Source organism: Trachurus trachurus (assembly GCF_905171665.1).
Source record: "Trachurus trachurus genome assembly, chromosome: 4".
NCBI classification, from domain to species: domain Eukaryota; kingdom Metazoa; phylum Chordata; class Actinopteri; order Carangiformes; family Carangidae; genus Trachurus; species Trachurus trachurus.
The window spans coordinates 24,280,489-24,299,947 of NC_139898.1; the positions used below are offsets into that span (position 1 = coordinate 24,280,489).

General features: G+C 41.8%; 3 protein-coding genes across 5 annotated transcripts in view; 1 reads left to right on the forward strand and 2 right to left on the reverse strand.

Moving 5' to 3' along the window:
* fcho1 (FCH and mu domain containing endocytic adaptor 1) overlaps positions 1 to 5,510 on the reverse strand; it is a 73,956-nt gene extending 68,446 nt beyond the window's left edge. Inside the window, exon 1 of the mRNA XM_083969963.1 lies at positions 5,385 to 5,510. The gene's annotated coding sequence lies outside the window, so the exon portion shown is untranslated. The remainder of the gene's footprint in view (positions 1 to 5,384) is intronic.
* A 6,019-nt stretch (positions 5,511 to 11,529) lies between these two features.
* prg4b (proteoglycan 4b) lies at positions 11,530 to 19,137 on the forward strand. 2 transcript variants are annotated; one of them, XM_083970243.1, is made up of 15 exons: positions 11,530 to 11,755; positions 11,860 to 11,946; positions 12,270 to 12,386; positions 12,606 to 12,728; positions 13,188 to 13,268; positions 13,385 to 13,438; positions 14,012 to 14,071; positions 14,177 to 14,449; positions 15,030 to 15,818; positions 16,271 to 16,357; positions 16,554 to 16,690; positions 16,842 to 16,998; positions 17,107 to 17,262; positions 17,656 to 17,784; positions 18,329 to 19,137. In XM_083970243.1, exons 2-15 carry the CDS (start codon positions 11,874 to 11,876, stop codon positions 18,436 to 18,438), a joined length of 2,346 nt encoding a protein of 781 aa, XP_083826369.1. In that variant the 5' UTR covers positions 11,530 to 11,755; positions 11,860 to 11,873; the 3' UTR covers positions 18,439 to 19,137. The 2 variants fall into 2 exon arrangements, with proteins under 2 accessions (XP_083826369.1, XP_083826370.1); XM_083970244.1 differs by lacking the exon at positions 13,188 to 13,268 and having other exon boundaries at positions 11,532 to 11,755; positions 18,329 to 19,135.
* Positions 18,642 to 19,459, reverse strand: part of tprb (translocated promoter region b, nuclear basket protein) — a gene marked incomplete at its 5' end in the record, with an annotated part of 28,964 nt that continues 28,146 nt past the window's right edge. For both annotated transcript variants that reach the window (XM_083970242.1, XM_083970241.1), the window contains one exon: positions 18,642 to 18,775. In XM_083970242.1, coding sequence (XP_083826368.1) covers positions 18,744 to 18,775 — 32 coding nt within the window. In that variant the 3' untranslated portion in view covers positions 18,642 to 18,743. The remainder of the gene's footprint in view (positions 18,776 to 19,459) is intronic.

Genomic DNA, 19,459 nt, shown 5'->3' on the forward strand with positions numbered 1-19,459 from the left:
GAAGTCGGGGGAAGGCCTCGCAGCGCTCTAGCCTACATATGAGAGTTCTTCACATGTATAATTAATATTTGTCATGGGCGCCATATAATGTGTTGCAGGAGAGCCAACACAGAGAGAGAGAGAGGGAGAGAGGGAGGCAAGAGGATAACAATAAGTAATAGTAAGGAGATCCTTGTGGGTCAAAGGGAGAGAAAGAGGAGTCATCAGGGAAGTTGAAGAGTCCAGCTGATTAACTATGCATGGCTGCAAGCGTGTGCACACAAGCGTTTGAATATTTAAGCCGAGGGACTGTTCAGCAGGTTGTTGTCAGATAAAGCGTCGGCTCAGCACAGACACCTAGCTCATTCAAATCTAAATGCAAAACAGGGAGCTCTTCTTTTTCGCCTGCTTCTTTCTTTTCTCTTCTTCTTCTCTCTCTGTCTCTCTTTCTCTCCTTCCCCCCCCCCTCTCTCTCTCTCTCTCTCTCCATCAGCCTAACCCACTGACGTGCGGAGGGCTTTACAGAGGTGTTTGTGGTCTAGTAATTGGCTGGGTGCTGCTGCAAGGTTGTGACGAAACAGGGCATTCAGCGAAAAAAGGAAAAAAAGAAAGAGGGTTGAGGGTGTCGCCAGAGGTTTGGACACTTTTCACTGCATGCATTTTATTCCCAGGAGGCCGGGGGGGGGGGGGGGGGGGGGGGGGCTTGAATACTTTCTGTAGCTGTGTGAGTAACGACCTGCTGCATATCTCACCTGGAGGGGACGCCACACTCGCCCCCTTCTTCTTCTTACACAGCTACAGACAACTGCTCTATTGATTTAGGTGCAATCACACCCTTACCCTGTAAATTCTGACTTAACGTCACCATTTAGTAGAAAAGAGTAGAGTTACAATAATCCTCTACTGACTGACTGGTTATTTGATCAATAAAATGTCTGCAGCCCCTTCTCAGAGTCTAATGAGGCAATAAAGGGCGCCAAATCCAAATATGCATAGTACAAAGGAAAGCAGGAATTCCTACAAATTAAGCTTGAACTACAAATGTCCATTTTTCAAGCAGTGATTTCTCACCCACATAGCTGCAGATTATTGTCTGACTGTTAATAAGATAATTGATTAATCTGATGAAAAAATGTACAGGTCAACACTGGCTTCGTTCTGGGTAAATGAATGTTTACTGACCACACACACACACACACACACACACACACACACACACAGTTGAAGCACTGCTGCTGTAAAACCATGTGGGTCGTTGTTGAGGTACAACCAGAATGATGCAATATGGTACCATCCAATATTTATCATAACTTCTGGTGTAATTACAAGGCTAGCATCTGGTCCAGAGCTCACTCACCCGCTCTCTCGGCCAATAAACTGCCCAAGCTTCACCTCTTCCATTAAACATCTCTCCAAGACGATTGTTGCCAAACCCCCAGTAGATGTTCACATTTAATAATCAGTTTTTAGACTCAGGGCAGCATTCGTTGCTCTTTTTCCTCTGGCGTCAGCAGCAGCAGAGGCTTAAATTCATGTTGTTGCAGCAAACATCACAATTAGTCATTATGTGACAAAGTAAAAACAGTGATGGGTAGTTTAAAGAGAGCTGCAGGTCTGCAGCTGCAGCACTTTTCTTTGGAGACAGCAGTAATGTTTGTCATGCTAATAACACCTAGGTAGCTAGTCAGCAATGCGCCTAAATGTTGTCTCAAGACATTTTAATAAGAAGAAAAAATCTGGAGGAAGGGGAACAGTTCAAATTTGACTATAGCCCTTTGCTATATGCCCCCTCCCAGGTTTCCTGCCTCTCTCAGGCTTTTTCTGTAATAACAAAGACATGAAAGCCCAAAAGAATTCTTCACAACTTGGAAGCTGATGGTGGCGCAGAGGAAAACATGAAGGGATCACCAAAAGTCACTAAGGCCTCCTCTTCTAGGGACCATAATTATCTAAATATCACAGCAATCCGTCCAGATGTTGCTGTTATATTGCACTGCAGTAAGAAAACAGACTGGCACAACTATTCAGTGAAGCAAACAGACAAAACTCTGTGATATGAAAAGACTGAGCAGCAGTCGAACCAACTCAATGCAAACAGCTGCTGTGGTCCCACAATGAAGGTACAGTGGCTCATGCTATAGCTGTTGTGGAAATTAAGTCATATGTCACAGTAAAAAAAAAACTAAACAAGTCTCAGTCGAAGGGGAATTCCTGTGTGATTGCCCTGATGCAACCAGACAGCAGCTGCAGCTCCTCGGTGTGATGCAGTGGGTTAAACTGCCTCCCTGAAAAACCCTGAACTCACCACAAATGACCAGCTTACTTTTGTTTTTGAGGCTGTTTGAGTCTAATCATTCTTTGGCTGACTAATAACAATGGATAACCTGGACCTATTTACCACGTCTCTCCACATTATAACATCTCTGATTGGATACAGGACGGTGACAGGAAATGTGAAGAGAGAGGAGGTGGCATGAAGCGAAGGTCCCCGGCTTCATTTAAATCTGGGTTGTTGTGGTAGCGGACGAGTACACAACGGTAAAAACCCACATGCGAAACTCCTGCCAGTAAAGGTTTGAGGTATTATTGACATGAATAATCTGAATTTTGAGTGTTTGTAAAAAAAAAAAAAAAAATCTCATTCAAAAATCTAGACATGTTTACAAACATTGCTTATATTTCATAACACTGATAATTATCTTATATATTGCTGTATAAATATTGAACCATGTTTCAGAGTCCAGCTCCAATCTTTTACTTTAATTTGAGGAGCAGAGCTTCTCTTTCAGATCAAAGATTGCATCTTTAATAACCCCTTTGACGGAAATCACAGTTTTAACCTTGTAACGTTGCCCATGTGATGTTTCTTACATAATAAAAAGACTAATGAGCAACATGAACGCTCAACAGATCCAGACAGCTGGAGATTCAAATGTAATATAACTTATAATGTAATCTTAATGTAATATAACCTATAGATAACAAATCCAGTCAAAGCAGAGAGGATGAGTCTGTATGAGCACAACTACTGACACTGTGACAAGTTCATTACTACTGCTGCTATAGCTGCAAGCTACCAAACAACCTAAACAAGATGCAAACTGCACTAAACTGCTCTGGTACATCTACTATTTCATTCATTTCGACACAGTGTGAACATACCAGGTGAGGAATATCAAGTCATAAAATAAAACAGCAGAACTGGTCAAGTTAGATCCAGTGTTGATACTGTCTTGCATCTTAAATCTTCATTTTAAAACCCATTCAATTAAATGTTTATGTCTTTAAACTGATTCTTCTGAAGTTAGTCGACAAAGGCTGGGTCAGGGTGTCTCCAAGTTAGGTACCAGTCTCCAACTGAAGCAAACAAATACCTGTCATACCTCCAAGAACTCACACTGGATGTTTTATATTTGAAAGCATGAACATTTCTCTCTCCGTCTAGCCCAAACAGCCCATAATAAGTCTATTATCTGTTATGTGCAGCAGCAAATACAGAAATAGTTAAGAGTTTATGGTCATTGTTGCACATTTCCCATTTATTTCATACCTCTAGAGTCACATGAGTCTAATTTACATTGCTGATCACAGATATGTCAGGATTTGTATATGTGTAAATGTGTGGTACAGATGCTTTTTGTTTATCAGGTACATGAAAATAAAAACTGATGCAGTCCAACAGTAAAGCCTGTCTTCATGAGGGTTATAATGTTCAGTTTGTGTTGAAACTGCTTTAGGAGGGATGTTGCTTCAACTGCATGGTCAGTCTGGAGTCTGCAGTTGGTTTTGCATCATACTTGTGTGTGTTTCTATTATTTTGTCTACAGATACATACTAGTGCTGCACGATTTGATAAAAATGTGCGATTGCGATTATGGTGGAAAATATTGCGATTTGCGATTGCGATTACGATATTGTAAATTAATGCTGTAAGGAGTCTATTTGCTTAATTATCAAGCACAGCACAGGAAATAACCATAATTTAGGAATTGTATTTCTCAAATAATAAGTGTTTCCTTACAGTATCTTTGTATTAAATAAAAATAGGTAACTTTTTGTGCAGTTTCATAGTCTACTGCGATGCCATCATTTATTACAATGCCTTTCTCCCCCCTCCCTCCTCTCACAGCACACAGGTAGGACACAGACAGACAGACAGACACACACACGCACGCACGCACGCGCGCGCACACACACAACGGAGGAGACGAGAGGAGACGGCAAATGAGTGTGGCTGTTACCATAAAAAATAAATAAAAAAGACAGTTAAAAGAAAACCAAACACCGAAGCTTTCTGGTCGTTCGCCCCAACAGGCATATACCTCCTCGTTTTTTAAACGCACTGCACATGTTGCGGAGGAAAACACAGTTCGCTCCGTGACGCTAAAGCTCCACACCTGCTGTAATCACGGGGAGACGGTCCTGCAGCACACGGAGCGCTGTCTGCCAGCTGGGTAGTCACGTGATCAGACCTGCTGGTCACATGACTACTGACGGAGTCTGCTATGCTGCACACATTAGCGGCTCTGCTCCACACACTACAGGAGTTAAAGTCCCGTTTACAGGCTCACGCGGTCGCACATTTATGTACTTTAAATCGCCAATCGCACTCTTTCGTGCGATTACGTAATCGCACGGCGTGACATCGCGATTGCGATTGCGATTAGATTAATCGTGCAGCACTAATACATACACCTCTCTGTATGTCAACAAAAACTGAACATTATAACCACCAAGAATTGAAGATTGACCATAAAATACATGTTTGTCAACTGTAAAAAAGCAAAATAATGCAATGGTTTTACATTGCAGCCTCGAGAATCATGTAAAACTAAGACTATAAACTTGATCTTGTAAACTTTTCAAGTGAGACAAAGACAGCTTGCACAACCTAGAGGAGACAACATGTCTCAGGACGCAAAGGGTGGACCATTTGACCAGTGTTAATTCAGTCCTATCTTCCCTCTTTATCAGACACACCACACCACAGTGTCAGATAATAAAACAGTAACATCACCAAAAATGCAGTCCAGTCAAACCGTGACCCACCTCGGGCAGAAGATGATGCTAATTCTATAAAAATAAATAAAATACACCAACATATTTCGGTTTGTGGCACTGGACAATATCTATCAAAGTGCATATTGTGGGTTTATATTATGATTTTAAGCTCCAATATCCTCTTGTCTCTCCTAAGTTTCTTTTCTTTCAGCGTTAGTGGTTATTTCCCTCCGTTCATGTGTCAAACAAATGCAATGCACTGCTGCCAGTTTCAATTCAACAATGTCACAGCCCCAGCTCGGACCAACTCAACTCGATATTTTTTTTTATAGCTTAGCCATTAGCGCAGTGTTTCGAGCACGTGTTACCGGAGCGGCTACTGAGACGAGGAAGGAGTTTCTTACCGGTAAAGACTTCTCCAGCAGCGGTTATAGTACATTTTCCATCCCCCGGTCTTTCTGCTGCTAGTTGCGTGCAACCCTGCGCGGTTTGATCATAGTAGTAGAAATCCTCCACCAGGCAGTTTCCAGTGTGCCGCTCCAGAGTCCCGCCCCCCATGCTCCACTCTGATTGGCCGCCCCGCCCGTCAATCTAAAAGGAACGTGTAGTAGGCATAGCAACCATAAAAAAAAAAGGCGGGTCTAAGAGAGCATACAAGTATACGATTGGCTAATTAACTAAGAGGTAACGCCCACATAACACAGGCAGTAAAATCTAACATGTAACGGACTTCTGCGTTTGGAGGCGAAATAAAAAACAAAAGAACAGACATATTTCTATTATTTTTAACCACTTTACTGTAAAATGGATAAATACAACATCCTCCTCACAGCTTTAGCCCTCAACATGCCGTTATTATCCATTATTATGTACATTTTGGAGAAAACAACTGTCATATCGCCCACTAGATCTTACTCTGGTCCTACAAAACTTAAATATGCCTGCTAAAATGATAAGTAGCCTACTATAGCATGTAAACAGGCCATTTTATACAGGTTTATGAACGTGCCTGGTTCGTTGGTTTTGGTGTTATGTAGGCTGATCAACGACCAGGGTAGAGGTAAAGGATCATTAGGTTTGTCCTGTGTAAACATTAATTCTGGATATGCTCAAAACTGAGATAAGCATCAAAAGCGTAACTCCAATGTGCATGAAAACTTATTCAGAGGATATACGACCCCAACAGGTGAAATAGGTCATCTTGAGGTCACTGTCCTGGTCAGGGCTGTTGCTAGTTATTCTGGGCCCCCTGAAAAATACTGAAAGGGGGCTCCTGGCTCCTGACCACTCTTTTATAGACTTACACCTACCATATTTTATTTATTTCAAACAGGGAAACAATGACAGCTTCTTCTTCTTCTTGCTCTCACTCAACACCAGCCAGTGGGATTTTAACCCCAGCTGCCTCCCAGTCCAAAGTCAGTGGCATTATCCAAAGCTACACATCTGGATGTGTCAAGCCTTATATTACATCACACTTCCTCATAATACTTACAAATAATGACACAGAACACAATTCATTGTAAATTACAGCAAATACTTTTCACATCTATTCATAAAGGAAAAGTTCTTCTTCTTGACCCATTTACTCAGCTTCCTGTTGGATAAGGAACTATATAGCCTACTGTATGTGTCAAATGCAAAAGTTCCCATGTGGTTTTCTGGTTGCATGATTTACTCAGATTTAAATACACAAATTGCACTTGAATTTACCCTGGAACTTTAGGATCACTGCCAGGGCTTTCTGCAATCTGAGACTGACACCGTTTGGTTTGTATTAGAGGTTAAAAGGGCAGCGGCAAGAGAGGTCATAAGAGGAAACACACAGAAGAAACAGCTCTATCTTTGGTAAAGTTCACCTATCATATTGTCTTCTATGAACCAAGCAGAAGGCTGTATCGTCTGTCACTACAGTCACAACAGGTGTAACTCAGGACCAAAACACAAACTATTTGTTGAATTGTTTTTTCATCTGTGGGGAAGACTTGTCCTATAGTCAGCAAACACCTATACAGCTTCAGGGAAACCACTAAACCAGTGTGACAACTAAGAAAACATGATTACCCATAAAAGTTTTACAACACAACTAAATTGATGCGGCTGGACAAAGACTAGCTGATAAAGACACTGGTCAGTTGTAAGTCATTTTTATAACTTGTTTCAATTACATTTGCATTGTATAGATGTGTCTACTTTCTAGCAACACATACATACAGCTGGTGTTTTGGTTGAGCCTGCCACGTGCACAGCTGTTATGACTCACCTTCATATGTCCTTTCAGGTGTTTTTTGTACACACACATACACATACACACACACACACACACACACACACACACACACACACACACACACACACACACACACACACACACACACACACACACACACACACACACACACACACACACACACACACACATCAAAGACATCAGCTGTGAGAGTCCTCCGCTGGTGGTGTTGATGCTCGATGTGATGCTTGGTGATGCAATATTGAAATCAATACAGGGTGCAGCAGAACATAATGTCAAAGGCAGCGAAGCAGCTCGGCGCACGGTTAATGTTAGTTGTGCATTTCCTGTGTAGAAGCTGAGGTGGTTAGATCAGATCACCATCACTTCCACCTTCAGATTTAGATTGAGCCGCAGGAGTGTGACGTGTGACAGAAAAGTGGTGTAATAAGCAAACCCCGTCTTTTTTGTAAACAGTCTGATTGGCGGCATCGCTTTGCTTCCATCTGCAAATGATATGGAGGATAATCTTTTGAGCTTTTAATCCACAGTGAAAAATCTCGCAAATAAAATGAAATTAGCTGTTGACTTTAATTAGGAATCATCAGTCTCTGCCACCTGTTGGCGTTCCTATTCTTATCCTGCATGAGTGGTTGCTTCAGACAGAAGCTCTGAAACGCTTTCATTTGTCTCCCTCTAAAGGTCCTTTCTGATCATGATCTCATTCATCACATCAGTAGGCTGGAAACAAACACACCGTGACAGGCACTTTGGTTATTCCAGATAGATTTTGCAGATGTCACATGAAGGACTTTCTCTAGTCAGGTCATTTCATAGCTGTCTGATCAGTCACACAAGTTTTCTTTAGCCTGTTTAAGCCTGGTTTCAAGTTGAACTGAAAAGACAAATGAAGCAAAGCGATGTGCTTTTACTCAACATATTCTAGTGTTATTTCCTGTTTTCAGCTCGACTCTTGCATGTTAACTTTTGCAGACACTCTCTGCACACAACCAGGAAGTTACTGAGCTTCTATTTGTGGATTTCCTCCAACATAGAAGATGACCAGAACAAGATTTATCTCCTGAATGAGGCCCAGTGTGTACACCCACATGCTCTGCATCAACTCTTCTCCCGTGTGGATGCCTCCATGTTTCTGCCTCTCATCGAGCTCCTTCAGATCAGCTTAAGACTGCTTGAGCAGGCTGCGTCATGACGGCTGCCAAGACTGAAGATGGAAGCCACAGCTCACAAAGCACCGACACAGTTTTGAATCCACAGAAACGAGCCGACTTCACCCCCTCTTCAGCGGTCCGCCCGTCCCCTCCCTGCAGGAGATCTTCTGTGTGTGACATCCATCTGTGGTAATAAGTGCGTTGTGCCTCGCCTCAGTGATGTTCCTGCCTTTTGTTGGCCGTCCTCTCTGTGCCAAGTGTCTGCTGCTCTGTGGGCTCATTGGACCGCAGGGGAGGAGATCAGGGACAGAGCTGCTGCATGTCTGGATGTATTAGGAAATCATCTTGTCAATAGTTTCTGTATATTTAGTTTAGCATCCAGATTAAAGCAAAAAAGTGTGAGTAATGTAGTATGAATAGATGGATACAGAATAGAAGAACAACACATCCACCCAAAACAAACTGCAATGCAGCACTGATCAGGTGATAATATTGACGAAAACATTTAGACATCATTAAAATAATAAGTGTAATGACTATTTCTTAAAAAGGAAATTGAGACACCAGTGACAGGACTGCTACTAGTAATTATTTCCATTAGCAACTGATCCACCAATTAGATCTTAAATTAAAACATTTGGTAAAAAAAAAAACACCTTTTACAGTTTTGCAATGCTAATTTTATCACTGCTCTTGTTTTTTCTAATTAACAGTTTTAAATCCAAAGATATTCAGTTTGATCTGCATAAAAGATAAAGAAAATCTGCAAATTAATTCTCGCAACTGAAAAGCAGGAGAAAAATAACTACTCAAACTATCAATTGACAATAATAATTGCCCATTAATATTCAGTCAATCAATGAATCGTGTGTCTTAAAGAACTGGATTTGCAAAAATGAAGGTTAAGATAATTTCTGGATTTCTTTGTTAATATTCTGTCTCTCTCTGTTAAAATAAACTTGCCGTAAAAACGTAACCGTCCATTTCTTTGCGGGGAGCAAACTTACAATCACTCGGGGATCAAATACTTGTTTTCCCCACTGTATGATATCGATATGCAGGATAGTTTATGGTCTTTACACTCAAGTGAGACGTATTATGGGATGTTACCTGAACACCGAGGCCACAGACTAGAGCAAATGAGAAAAAAAGGTTCATTATTGACTATTGAATTCGTGTCAGTCTTTTAGGTGGGAGCTGCACCACTGGCTCTTTGTTGTTATTAGGCAGTGACAGTGTGTCCTTCTCATCTCTCTCATCCTCTGGGCTACATCACAGCAGGCTTATACCTCATAAACTGTCTGAAGCACCGAGCAGCTTCTGCACACACCAGAGAGCTTAACAGGTGAATGAGGCCACAGTAAGTGACAACTCCCACACTGCAAAAACTTTTAATTGCCAAACTTTAATCACGACCATAGACTTGACTGACAATGTGCAGCGTTCGTGAGCAGAAACTGTTTTTTTCTTGAGCTGTTAGATGTTAAATCCTGCAGGTCAGAGAGGAAACTCAGACAGCCTCGCAGCCACAAGGGGGCGCAGCAACTTCACTTTCTTAACTCCAGCTCGACCCCGTCAACTTCTCAGGTCAGTGCTTTTCAAATGAATCTGACAAGGCCTTGAGACTTCCTCTTTTCATGGTGCTGCAGTAGATGAATTGTTGAGTGGACTCTTCCTCTTAGTGTTTACCTGACTGTTTAGTTCAGCCCAGTCATCTCAACCATGTTGTCTTTATTGCCTTGACACAAATGCACTAATGAGCTCTTTTCTGCTTTAATTGGACAGATGACACGGGTGGGGAAATACCATGAGCATGATATGGTCCGTCAACACTCCCAACCACAAAATACCCAGAGTGCAGACCAGCCCTGACTTATAAAAATACATTAGCACAGTAATCGGTCTGGCAGAGAGACAGAGTTCAGCCCCATTGTTCCTGGGTAATGAAAGAAACGTACAGGAAGTCTGTTCTGACCTTAAAGACAACCACAGCCAAAGTTCATCAGTCTGTAGATAAGGGGAGGTCAGGATGCTCCCAGCAGGAACTCCAAGAAAAATAAAGAGGTCGTGAGATGGTTAGAAGAACAATTTATCAAATTATCTATTTTTTTCTTTCTCTTAAAGCTTTGGTTCGTGTTTTTTTTTGTTTTATATTTTTGCATTTCAGACTCTCAAAGTGTATAAAATCAAATAAGACAAGAGAAGAAAAAATAAATGTAATGTATGGATAAGGGGTTTCAAGGGTCATATATAATTGAACCTTTAAGCCTAAATAGTTGCTCTGATAACTAGAATGTTAATGTAGAGGAAAAGTAATACTGCTATATTTGTAATATTTTAATAAACACAGAATAAACCAAACTCTACACTAACAGTTATGCATTAATTGCCAAATAGAGATTTTAGTTAAACAGGGTTATCATAAAAGGTCAATGTCCTGAGCAGGTTACTAAAGTGTATATAAACTCATAGACAATATATCATCACACAAAGTATTTGTCCATGGATGACTGTAACCTCACATACAGTTATAGACTACTTCCCATGTTTCTCCATCACAATTTACAAACTACCTCGCTGTGGTGGATGCAAATACTGAAGGGCTATAATTAAGTACAATTTTGAGTTAAATTATTTTAGAAAGATTAGAAGCTTCAAATACATCTTAATAGCTCCCAATAACACTAATGTAATACACTTTTGATGACATAAATGCATTTTGGTGGTAATATGTACAGTACTTATATTAAAAATTTGAATGCAAGGCTTATACTTGAATGTTTATATACAGTAGAGTGTTATTGCCACTGAGACATAAAAAAAATCTGTATGTATCACTTATACATCATGGTAAACAATGGGACTAACTGAGGCCACGATGGTTTTAATGGCAGATAACCGTAGAAACAGTCCCCTACCTGACTTTAAACAAACATGGATGCTTTTTTTGCACCTTTTTCATTTTAAAGACTTAACAGTAAAACTCTCCACTGACCCACGTAGTTAAAGATACTATGACTTGACTTCAGCTACCTCATGAGACCGTGTCCATATGGTATCGATTTGACAAACCCAAGTCTGTGATGACATCGAGGTGTCCAGCTCACCCATTTGCTCAGAAGTGTGTGAGGTCAGCTGTCTGTCTGGCACAGATGTGTGTTGATGTGCTTCCAGCTGTTTGTGGGGACTCATGGTGTCTGGATCCATGGTCTGGACTGGAGGATCCCTCCCTGCAGCCTCTGAGATCATCACACTTTTAATTAGACCGGATCTGCCAATTAAAGCCAAGTCAGTCAGTCGTGCTCCCACAGAACATAAAAGCAGCCAGCGTCAAACCCTCAGCAGCAGACGGGACGGACAGGAGCTCAACAAGGTGAGTGGTTGCTCTTTATTTCAACTCTTCTACTCTTGTTGTTCGTTGTGGATTTCAGCCCTGGATGTAAATTCACTACGATTTCTTCCCTTTTTCAACCTCAGTTACAGAGTTTAACATGAGGATGTCGTCTCCTGCACTGTGTGCTGTTGTTCTGCTGGCTTGTGCTGTGACCTTCAGTGCTGCTCAGTGTGAGTATAATCTGTGTAACACTTGTTGAAAATCACTTCAGTTATCATCATTATCTTTTTTTTTTTTTTACTGTTTCAGTGCCAGAAACATAAAAATGTGTGTTGTAAAGACGGGTTTTCCTGGTGTTCTGTGTTTCCTGTGCTTGTACTCATTCATGTTTACTCTGCTGATAATTATTTACCAGAGGGTCACTCACTCTTCTGTAAATCAGTGTATTTGCGATTATATCACTATTATTTACAGAGTCTTCCCTCAAGTGCACAATTTTCAAATGCTGCCATCTGATTTTTTTGTGTCTGTATGTGCTCTGTGTAATTCACAGTGAGCTGCAAAGGACGATGCGGTGGCGAGTACTACAGGGGTTACATGTGCCAATGTGATTACACCTGCATGTCTTATGGAGAGTGCTGCAAAGACTTTGAATCTCAGTGCACAACAAGTGAGGCTTTTCTCTACTGATGTAGTCATGCTGCCAGAAAATGTAACTCACCCTACAGATGCCGATGTGTTGCTGATTCAGTTATTTTTTAATACTAATCCCCATTGCTGAAGTGAGCAATATATCATGTAATGCCTTAATATTACTCATAGTATCATGCACAGTGTAGTATTTTTGTACAAGGCTGCTAAGTTGATCTGTTATGTTTGTATGCAACAGAAACCTCATGTTTAGGTCGATGTGGAGAAGCCTTCAAGAGAGGCCGGCTGTGTAGCTGCGATGCTGATTGCGTTAAGTACAAGCAGTGTTGTGAAGATTATGCAGGCCACTGTGATGCAGAGGGTAAGCCTCGCCCAACACATTCAGCATGATGGAGTGTGTATTTCTGTGTGTATGTGTGTGTATTATTGTCTGCATGTTAACCTTCCTTCACAGTGTTGTACTCTCCATATCGCCATAATAAGTGGTCATGCATCTTTGGTGTTGTCTTCTAGTCATGTAAATGTGGTCCCATGATACAGTGATGGTCTTGTGGAAGCATGGCTGCATGTTAAAATCAGCCCTCGCCTTTTTTTCTTTTTTTTTCCGGTTGCACCATCATGCACCTATAACCACACCAAGTTGAGATCCGTCCATGTGCATGACTGGTGAAGTGCAATGGAGCCAGGAATTACGTGACAAGGCGACTGTGCATGTCCACCGGCATGTGGAGTAGCATGCAACGTTACGCATGCAGTAATCTGCACCGATGAGTTGGTTTAGGTTTTGACCATATTTTTTATGTCTCGGTAATCACTACAGCAGAAATGAGTGGAGCAGCCAGTGCAACAGCACCACAGAAGACTAGTTCATGTGATAATGTAAAAGATAACAAACCCCAAGGTATTTCTCTTGGCTAAAGGTTTGGTTGTTACAACATTTCCAGCCATTTAGGATGAAAAGAAAATGTGTTTTTACAGGTTCAGCTCTCTTAACATTTATTCATGAATTTCCCACAGAGCCACCTGTGAGTGAAGCCGATGAGCAGACGTTCAGCGAGGGATACGACGAAGGTGACGACTATGCTTTCGAAATTTAATTCCAGCGTCAGCAGCCAACAACTGATGAATCTTATTATGAGCTGTTTCTGATCAAAGTGTTTGACAGCAAGGAGTTAGGAGGCTGTTTACGCTCGACTACCACACTGCGGCTCTGTGGCTGTGGTTTGCTTTGAGGGCCAAGTCTCACCAGAACAGGCCAAGAGCAATTGGTGTCTCCGGCCAGAAGAAACACAAGGAAGCAGTGTTGTCATGAGTGTGTAGGAGGGTTACGGGCACAGGCTCAGTCACAAGAGAGAGGAAAGCACCAAACCAAGCCAAGAAACGTTGACAGAACATTTTCTTAGTGGTTTTTAATTCAGGAGTTGGCCTGGAATAGTTTTGTGGGTGGAGATAGTCTCGCATCCTTGTCACTTCTCTCTCAGGAGGAAGATGTTGTGACATTTCCGTCTGGTCAGTCACTATCTGAGTGATGTGAAAGCTCGAGGAAACAAATGAAGGGACAATGAAGATAGTAATTAAAAGGATATTTGTATTAAACCTGAACATTTACTTATGTAAATTATGTATGGCTCATTTTTCCTACAGATGAGAATTTAACTCCACTGGAGGATCTAACAGCATATCCAACAGACGATCCCAGTGTTGGTGAGGAACAATGTGTTTGGATATTAAATGAAGAAAAGATCTTTCTCCTGTGAGTTTTTCACGAGTGTGACAACATTATTCTCCTCCCTCGTCTCCTTATTGTAGATATAAACAACCAGGTTATTGAAAACGATGACTTGGGGGCAACTTCAGTCCCTGACAGCACCAGCGGGTACGGATCAACTCCATCCGACCTCCTGGATCCTCAGGTTTCTTCTGATCCCACCCTGGAGCCGGACACTCTGGAGTTAAGCACCGACACAGTTACAGAGTTTCCTCCGACGGAGGCGACTCCCTCAGATAATGAACCGACGCAGGCCGACGACAGCCTCACCACCCCCCACGTGTCCAGTGGAGAACCCCCCACCGAGAGCACAGGTACAGTGCGTGAGATTTAGAGGAACGTTTTTAAAAGATTCAATGCTCTTTAGCAAACAGGTTCTCCAAATACCTGCACACTACCTCTGACGTGGTGTTTTGATGACAGTGTGGCCTCTATAATACAGAAACCATCTTCCACCCATCAAGTATAAATATCTTAATTCTTAATTATTTAAAATTTCTCTTTTCTTTCTCTCATAATTATTATCTTGGCATAAAAATGGATGGAAAATATGAATAAATGGATATTATTTAATTTAATTTAATCAGTTTATCAACTAGAGTCTAAGTCACATATGCCTTTTATGTGATTTATATAGAGTTACATGTCCTAGTATATTCTACCTCTGCATATGCTATTGCAGAGGTGCTATACTAAAGGATTTTCATGCCCCCAATAGTTTTATTAGCTTTTGTTTGTCATTACACCAAATCAAAGGATTTTCATTGTTAATCCATTCAAGAATCTGCTTTTGTTACATTGCTCTATGGATTAATGCAGGTTATACCCATCTGCACATGATGTCCTGTCTTACTACAAATGTAAGATTTGATCATTATGTTTGTTTGCCTCCAGATGTCACTGACCCCGCCACCTCAACAAATGAAGATACAACTCTCCCCGAGTCCACAACAGCAGAAGACTCCGTCTCCACTGACCCGACATCAGCCGCTCCCACAGAGCTTCCTCCAACAGCGAGCACCGCAGAGCCGGAGGCACTAGGGCAGGAAGACGTATCTCCTGATGCACAGGCGACTGAAACACCCGAAGCCTCCTCTGACGAGCCAGAGGCTTCAGTCCTCACACAGGAAGACACAGATGCAACACCCGTCCCAGATGCAGATGCGACACCCGTCCCAGATGCAGATGCGACACCCAGTCCAGATGCAGATGCAACACCTGTCCCAGATGCAGATGCGACACCCGTCCCAGATGCAGATGCGACACCCGTCCCAGATGCAGATGCGACACCTGTCCCAGATGCAGATGCGACACCCAGTCCAGATGCAGATGCGACACCCAGTCCAGATGCAGATGCGACACCCAGTCCAGATGCAGATGCAACACCTGTCCCAGATGCAGATGTGACCAACCCAGAGGACGCCACCACAGCAGCAGCAGCAGAGCCCGATGCCCTCACCACCGACATCCCCTCACCCACAGCTGCAGCACAGGAGGAAGCCACGACACAAGCAGCCAGTGATAAACCAAAGGAGGAACAGAGCAAACCCAAACCCCAGGAGAAACCTGAGCAGCACAAGCCACCGCCGGCCAAACCAACTCCGGCTAAACCAACTCCGGCTAAACCGCTCTCCAAACCTGAGGCCAAGCCGGTTGTAGATGATACAAGAGGCTTTCAAGCAGGTACCTGAAGAAAACTGATCACTGACCCAGATCTTTAACAAAAAAACAATCAAATCTGTTTAAATGAGTCAGTGCAAAGACTGAGGCCTCTAGTTTGTCTTCTTTTAAACATATTTTTCTTTTACCATTTTAACATTTGTAGTCTAGTGTAGGTTTATGGGCTCAGTTGTTTTCTCACTTTGCCTCTGGGTGAACTAAGCTTCCTTCGAAGTGCTGCTCCACAATATTAAGTGACAGGCGTGGCTCTTTTCAGGCTTTCAGCCTTTCAAACTGGAATTTAAATTCAGATCCTTTTTAAAGAGTGGGAAAAAAAAACCTCAAAGTAGGAAAACTCCTGGAAAAACTAACTACACTTAACACCCAGCAACTCCGTCTTATTGCTTGTTTACCCCAAACAGATGGTTTCCTCATGCAATTTGTGGCCTTTTTTCTCTCTTCTCTCTCCTCTCCAGATGACAGTAACGATACAAACCTGTGCAGCGGACGGCCTGTCGGCGGAGTCACCACACTCAGGAACGGCACAGTTGCGGTTTTCAGAGGTTAGTGCAAAGAGAGTTATTATACGTGTTAATTAAAATACAAGAGAGCAGTGGTGGAAAGTACCTGAGTTACTACTACAACTCAGCTATTTAACAATAGATTTATTCTGATAGCTAGAGCTACTCGTTCCTATTAAAACTACAGAATCTAATACAGCTTCAGAATCATTTTATTTATTATTTTTTTGTTTTACAGGTCATTACTTCTGGCTCTTGGACAGAAATAGGATGCCAGGTCCAGCTCAAGGCATCACACAAGTGTGGGGCGTCCCCTCCCCCATTGACACCGTGTTTACTCGCTGCAACTGCCAGGGAAAAACCTACATTTTCAAGGTAGCTACACTCCATCAGGCTCATGCATCTGATAGCGCAGGATTTGAGGGATTTAAAAGATGAGACCCTCTGGGCTGTAATTCTTCTTCGCCCCTGAGCTCTGCACCTTTTTGTCTGCCTGAGGTTTAATGTGTTAATGTGATGTTTGCAGGGACCCAAGTACTGGAGATTTGACAATGATGTTTTGGACCCTGGGTATCCTCAAGTGATTGAAACGGGCTTTCAGGGGCTCCGGGGCCACATCACAGCCGCTCTGTCCGTGCCTCAGTACCACAGGAGGACAGAGTCAGTCTACTTCTTCAAGAGAGGTGAAGATCGATAGTGTCATGTGTTTTTTTCCTAACCTCATAAGACTCAATAAACTGTTTTTTTGTTTTGTTTTGTTTAACATTTTCATTTCTTTTGCTGTTTTGCAGGCGGTTCGGTTCAGAAATATTCGTACCAGTTTGGCACCAATCCAACATGTGGCAGGAAACCCCAGGTCGAGGTAGTGCGTCCTCAGGGTGGTATGGTCGTAAGCGTGCCCAAGGTTACAGTTTACACTGTCCACCACCGGATGGTTCGACAAGCAGGTGCTACCACAACTTTAAAATTTAAACAAAATACCATTGTGAAAACCAGGGTCGACCTTGTGTTGCATAATCTGCCTTTTCTTTCCTAATTTGCTCCCATACTGTGTATGTGTGTGTGTTTGCTGAACACACATAAACATGTTTACTTTACTTAGTTACAACACATGTAGTTCTCTGAAAAAAGTGAGTCATGTTTTTTGCGGAGGTTGAGAGAGGCAGAGAGGTCTCGTAAACAAACCCGTGTGACATTTATGGGGTTAAAGCTGTTTGAGAGCAAGTGTTGTCAGAAAATATTAAAAAAACAACTTGATCTTTTAAATCAGATTAAAATGAAAGGGAAAGAAATCAGAGAAGTTTCCTTTAAACACTAAATTCACTCTGTTTTGTTTCCAGTGTCTGCTCTGGGTCCAACCATTAACATCCGCACGTCCTGGAGAGGTTTCCCCTCCACCGTCACAGCTGCTGTGTCCGTCCCTCACAACACAGAACCAGACGGCTACAAATACTACGTCTTCTCAAGATGTAAGTCAACATGCACCAGCACGAGGGTCATAACTCATTTGAACACATATAGGGTGTAGTTTCACTAAATTTTCTTCACTGAAATTCAGATTTCAAGCTGTGAACTTCACACTGATGTGGCACATTGTGGTTTACTGGTTACATATCTCCTGTTTATAATAATAACATTTATTTGCCCATTTTCCAAAGAGCAAATTATCCTTCAATTGTCTGTCTGCAGGACATTTGTTATTCACATCATGTCTGAAAGGGCCTAACTGCAACCATGTGTGTGTTAGGGTGGGGTGGGGCTTGGCATATGTCAATGTGATTGAGGGTGGTGTCCGTTCATCTACAGCTCCAGTTTACAATGGAGTGAGCACATTATACCTATACTGTGGTTGCTGATGAATCACTACAGCCCATGTCGTGTTAATGTCTTGAAAACTGCACTTCACTAAAATGGAAACTGGCATTTGCATGAAAAAAACAAAAATGCTAAATGTCATTCATGAATTAAATTCTTTATTGAACCTAACTTATTCCCATTCTGCTTGTTTTGCAGCTAAATCCTACAACGTGAGGATGGATCGTGCGCGTCCCGTCATTGTTCCTCCCAGACCCAACACGTCACCTCAGAGCAACGACGTCTTCAAATGCCCAAAGAAAGTTTAACTATTATGTAGTGGTTTTAATATATGTATTAAAAAAATCACCTTTCACATTGTTCCTCTTACATTTTTTAACTTTATTACACTCTTCATAAAAACACACAGCGTCAGCATGGACTGTGATTACAAAAAAAGTACTTTACAAGTACATTAAAATAACAAAAGCCAAACAAAACACAACAGGCTTCAGAATAAGAGAAACAACTATCGGGACTGAATCTGAACACTATGATTGGAAAATATGTCATGTGGTTCTGAGGGGATTAAGGAGTCGTCCAGTCATGGTTGTCAAGTTTTCTCATTAGTGCTTCATCTGGCGAATCGTCTCGGAAAAGCTTGACCTGTTGATAAATAAAGAGAAGATATTTTTAATCAAAGCCAGCAACACTGATGTAGATATACTGTGGAGTGGCTGTAGAAAACATACAAAACACGTATTGAACACTATGGTTTGTAATTAAAACACATTATGCTGCTTTGTGAACACATTATGACGATTGGTCAGCACATAAACATTTACAGGAGCCATTAAACTGCATTTAATGTGCATTACAACTTACTGAATAAGGGATGTAGAGATATGTTTGCTAAAGATGTTTTTAAATATTATTATATATAGCTTTTTCTTTTTTTGTACAAGTCAGAAACATCAAAAATGACTTTATATCTGTGTTAAAATAAAGATGGCAGTGTTATTAAAGTCTCCGTGTCCCTTTATATTATCAGTGTGATAAAACAGGACGACTCACCTGCAGCTGAGTTTGATGTGAAAATTAAGTGTGAAACAAGGTCACTTTCAGTACGCTGCCTGTTTCACACAGATTTAATTGGCATTGCAAGACGAGCTGCCCAGCGCCAACCACGCTCATGAGCCAGTCACTCACTTGGCATCTCAGCTTTCAGTTACCTTCTCCTGTCTACCCTTATTTTACATTTTCATTGGGGATGTTTTTTTCACAATACACATTTCTGGGCATCATTTTTGTTCAACTTCCCCTGGTTTCATTCACAATATCATGAGAAAA